This window comes from Octopus bimaculoides, chromosome 8 (assembly GCF_001194135.2).
Source record: "Octopus bimaculoides isolate UCB-OBI-ISO-001 chromosome 8, ASM119413v2, whole genome shotgun sequence".
Classification (NCBI taxonomy): Eukaryota; Metazoa; Mollusca; class Cephalopoda; order Octopoda; family Octopodidae; genus Octopus; species Octopus bimaculoides.
The window spans coordinates 55,265,585-55,268,635 of NC_068988.1; the positions used below are offsets into that span (position 1 = coordinate 55,265,585).

The 3,051-nt window shown below is 34.4% G+C and overlaps 1 protein-coding gene across 3 annotated transcripts in view; it reads left to right on the forward strand.

The window, feature by feature from the left end:
* Nucleotides 1-3,051, forward strand: part of LOC106876226 (rho-associated protein kinase 2) — a 204,609-nt gene that overhangs the window by 110,641 nt on the left and 90,917 nt on the right. For all 3 annotated transcript variants that reach the window (XR_001410211.2, XM_014924712.2, XM_014924703.2), the window contains exons 4-6: nucleotides 116-175; nucleotides 681-758; nucleotides 1,995-2,170. Coding sequence is in view for 2 of the 3 variants with exons in the window: in XM_014924712.2 (XP_014780198.1) it covers nucleotides 116-175; nucleotides 681-758; nucleotides 1,995-2,170 (314 nt within the window). In the remaining variant the exon portion in view is untranslated. The remainder of the gene's footprint in view (nucleotides 1-115; nucleotides 176-680; nucleotides 759-1,994; nucleotides 2,171-3,051) is intronic.

The window sequence follows — 3,051 nt, forward strand, 5'->3', positions numbered from 1 at the left end:
TATATATATATATATATATATAAATAAAATGTACACACTGATACAATCAAACGAGTCCTGCCATTTCTCCTTAAAATGTTTAAAGCTCTAATTCTGACTCCCTTTCTCCTTACAGGTGCGACACATATCATCTACGAAAGTGTTTGCCATGAAGTTGCTCAGTAAATATGAAATGGTAATGTTGCATTCTGTTTTCATTTGGTTTCTTGGTCTCAGTCTTGAAAGCATTCTTTTTTGTTTTTTTGTTGCCGATCATTTTACCATATAACACTCATTAATTATACAACACATCTGTGTGTGCATGTGCAGGCAGGCAGGCACGCACACACACACACACACTCACTCACACACGCATGCATGCCCATGCACACACACACACACACACACATTTATTGATATTTTGCAGAACCCTTGTTATGCATAATCTATCAGATAAAACCTATTAAGAGTGTAGGGGTTTGTGAATTCTGATTTACTGGTGTTGTGGGCCTTATGTAAATTAATTAAATGCAGGTTTCCGTTATTTGTAGAGTATTGTATGTCCTCAAAAAAAACAACAAAAAAAAACAAACAAACAAAAAAACAAAATGATAAATAAATATAAATAAAATGAAAAAACAAAATGAAGTTCTAAACATTAATACTGAATGTGCCTTTTTCTTTTTGTTTTCTCTGACCAGATAAAACGTTCAGATTCAGCTTTCTTCTGGGAAGAAAGAGAAATTATGGCCAATGCCAACAGTGATTGGATTGTACAGGTAAGGCTGTCTGTTTCTTCTGTTCTTTGATCATTCTTCGTCTCATCTTTGTTGTTGAAATATAAGTAAACATTCCTCTTCCAATCACCCCATTCATTAACCAGTATTCATGAATCTTCGTCATTATCATTTGCCAGTCATCATCATTCATTAATCATCATTCATGATTACCATCATCCATTATTCATCATTCATCACTATTATTGCTGCCCTGTGATCAGGTGTTTTCGAAATGCAACAGCTTGTGTAATGATTTAAATGATTTTTTTTTACTAATGAAAAGGGGCAAGGGGCAAGAACTATTTTTTTGTATAAGGAATACGATCAGCTTTTAAGTTATTGAGCATATATTAAATAAAATATAGCTAGTTGTTGGGTCTTTGGTCAAATGTTCATGAAATGAGACCAGTTATTAACCAGTTATTTTTAAAAGTTGACTTGTTCTGGCCTTTTCTGTTGTTAAGCAGTTAATGTGGTCAACTATTGAAGTGAAAGTATAGCTTATACTAAAAAGCTAAGTGATGGTTAAATGTATCATTTAGTTTGTTATAGATTTTCTTTATCGGCCATAGACATGGCTGTAGGCAAAAGTATAGCTATAGACACAGGCATACATGTGTGGTTAAGAAGCTTGTTTTGTAACCATGTAATTTTGGGTTCAGTCCCACTGTGTGGATCCTTGAGCAAGTGTCAATTATAGCCCCAGGTTGACCAGTGCCTTGTGAGCAAATTTGGGAGATGGAAACTGTGTGGAAGCCTGTTGTGTGTGTGGCACATAAAAAGCACCCAGCACACTCTGTAAAGTGGTTGGCATTAGGGAGGGCACCCAGACATAGAAATCTTGCCACAACAGATAATTGGAGTCTGGACAGCTCCCTGGCTGGTCAGCTCCTGTCAAACTGTCCAACCCATGCCAACATGGAAAACGGACATTAAATGATAATGGTGTGTGTGTGTGTGTGTGTGTGTGTGTGTGCGTATGACTTCCACAGCTTGAAAACAAGTGTTGGTTTGTTTACATCCTTGTAGCTAAGCACTTTGGCAGAAGACACCGGTAGAATAAGATGTACCAGGCTTAAGTATTGGGGTTGATTTGTTCAAGTAAAACCTTCAAGGCGGTGTCCCAGCTTGATCGAAACAAGTTTAAGATAAAAGAAGATATTGTCACTTCTCCTTGCAATATATATCACTTTTATAACAGTCCTCTTCAAAACTGCTTAAACTTTCTTTTTTCAGTTACACTATGCATTTCAAGATGAACGTTACTTATACATGGTGATGGATTTTATGCCTGGAGGTGATCTTGTTAATCTTATGAGTAACTATGATGTTCCTGAAAAATGGGCCAAGTTTTATTGTGCTGAAGTTGTACTGGCATTAGATGCAATTCATTCTATGGGATTTGTCCACCGGTAAGTCTCTGTTCATGTAAATCACCAGCTTCACTCTCCTTTATTAATATATGTACCCTGGTGCCGATGTGTAGTGGGTGTCTGTCTGTCTCTCTGTATATACTTGTGTGTGTGTGTGTGTGTGTGTATATATATATGTATATATATAGTAATCCCTTGACTATTCTGAGTGTTACATTCTAAAAACCCCTGTGATAGGTGAAAATCCGCAATGTAGAAACAGTTCTGTACAGTATTTTTAAAAAATTATTTTTATAATTTGTTTATATTTATTTTATTATAAATGCAAAACAACACCACAGGGGAATCAACATAAGCTTAGATAATAAACTGTGATATGGCAAGGGATTACTGTATATGTATATAAGAAAAGATAATGGTGAAATCGACAGATAAACATCAATTTACTAACATAACTCCAATCTCGAATAACATCAGTTTCTTATAACCTACAATTGTTTCTATGTTCAATTAATTCAAATTGCAAATAATTAGATTAACAAAATGAATGTAGATATGCTGAGTCTGCCAATGATCCCTCAATCCATTAGGATATAGTTCCTTTTTGTGTTGATTTCTAACCTTGATGAAATGTTCAATTTACTATATTCAAAATGCATCTTTAATTTAATTATTTGTAATTTGAATTAATTGAATATAGAAACAATTGTAGGGGAGTTATGTTGATAAATTGATGTCTCTTTGTTGATTTCTCCATTTTCTTTCCTTATACATAAATGATAATATACCCATTTGCATCGATGAGAAGCTAACCTCTTTTAGTATTTCACCAATGCACGGGATTAAACTGGGGAACTTGGATACTAACAGCCCTTTAAGAGATATATATCCTCATAATAATAATATTTGTGTATACATAT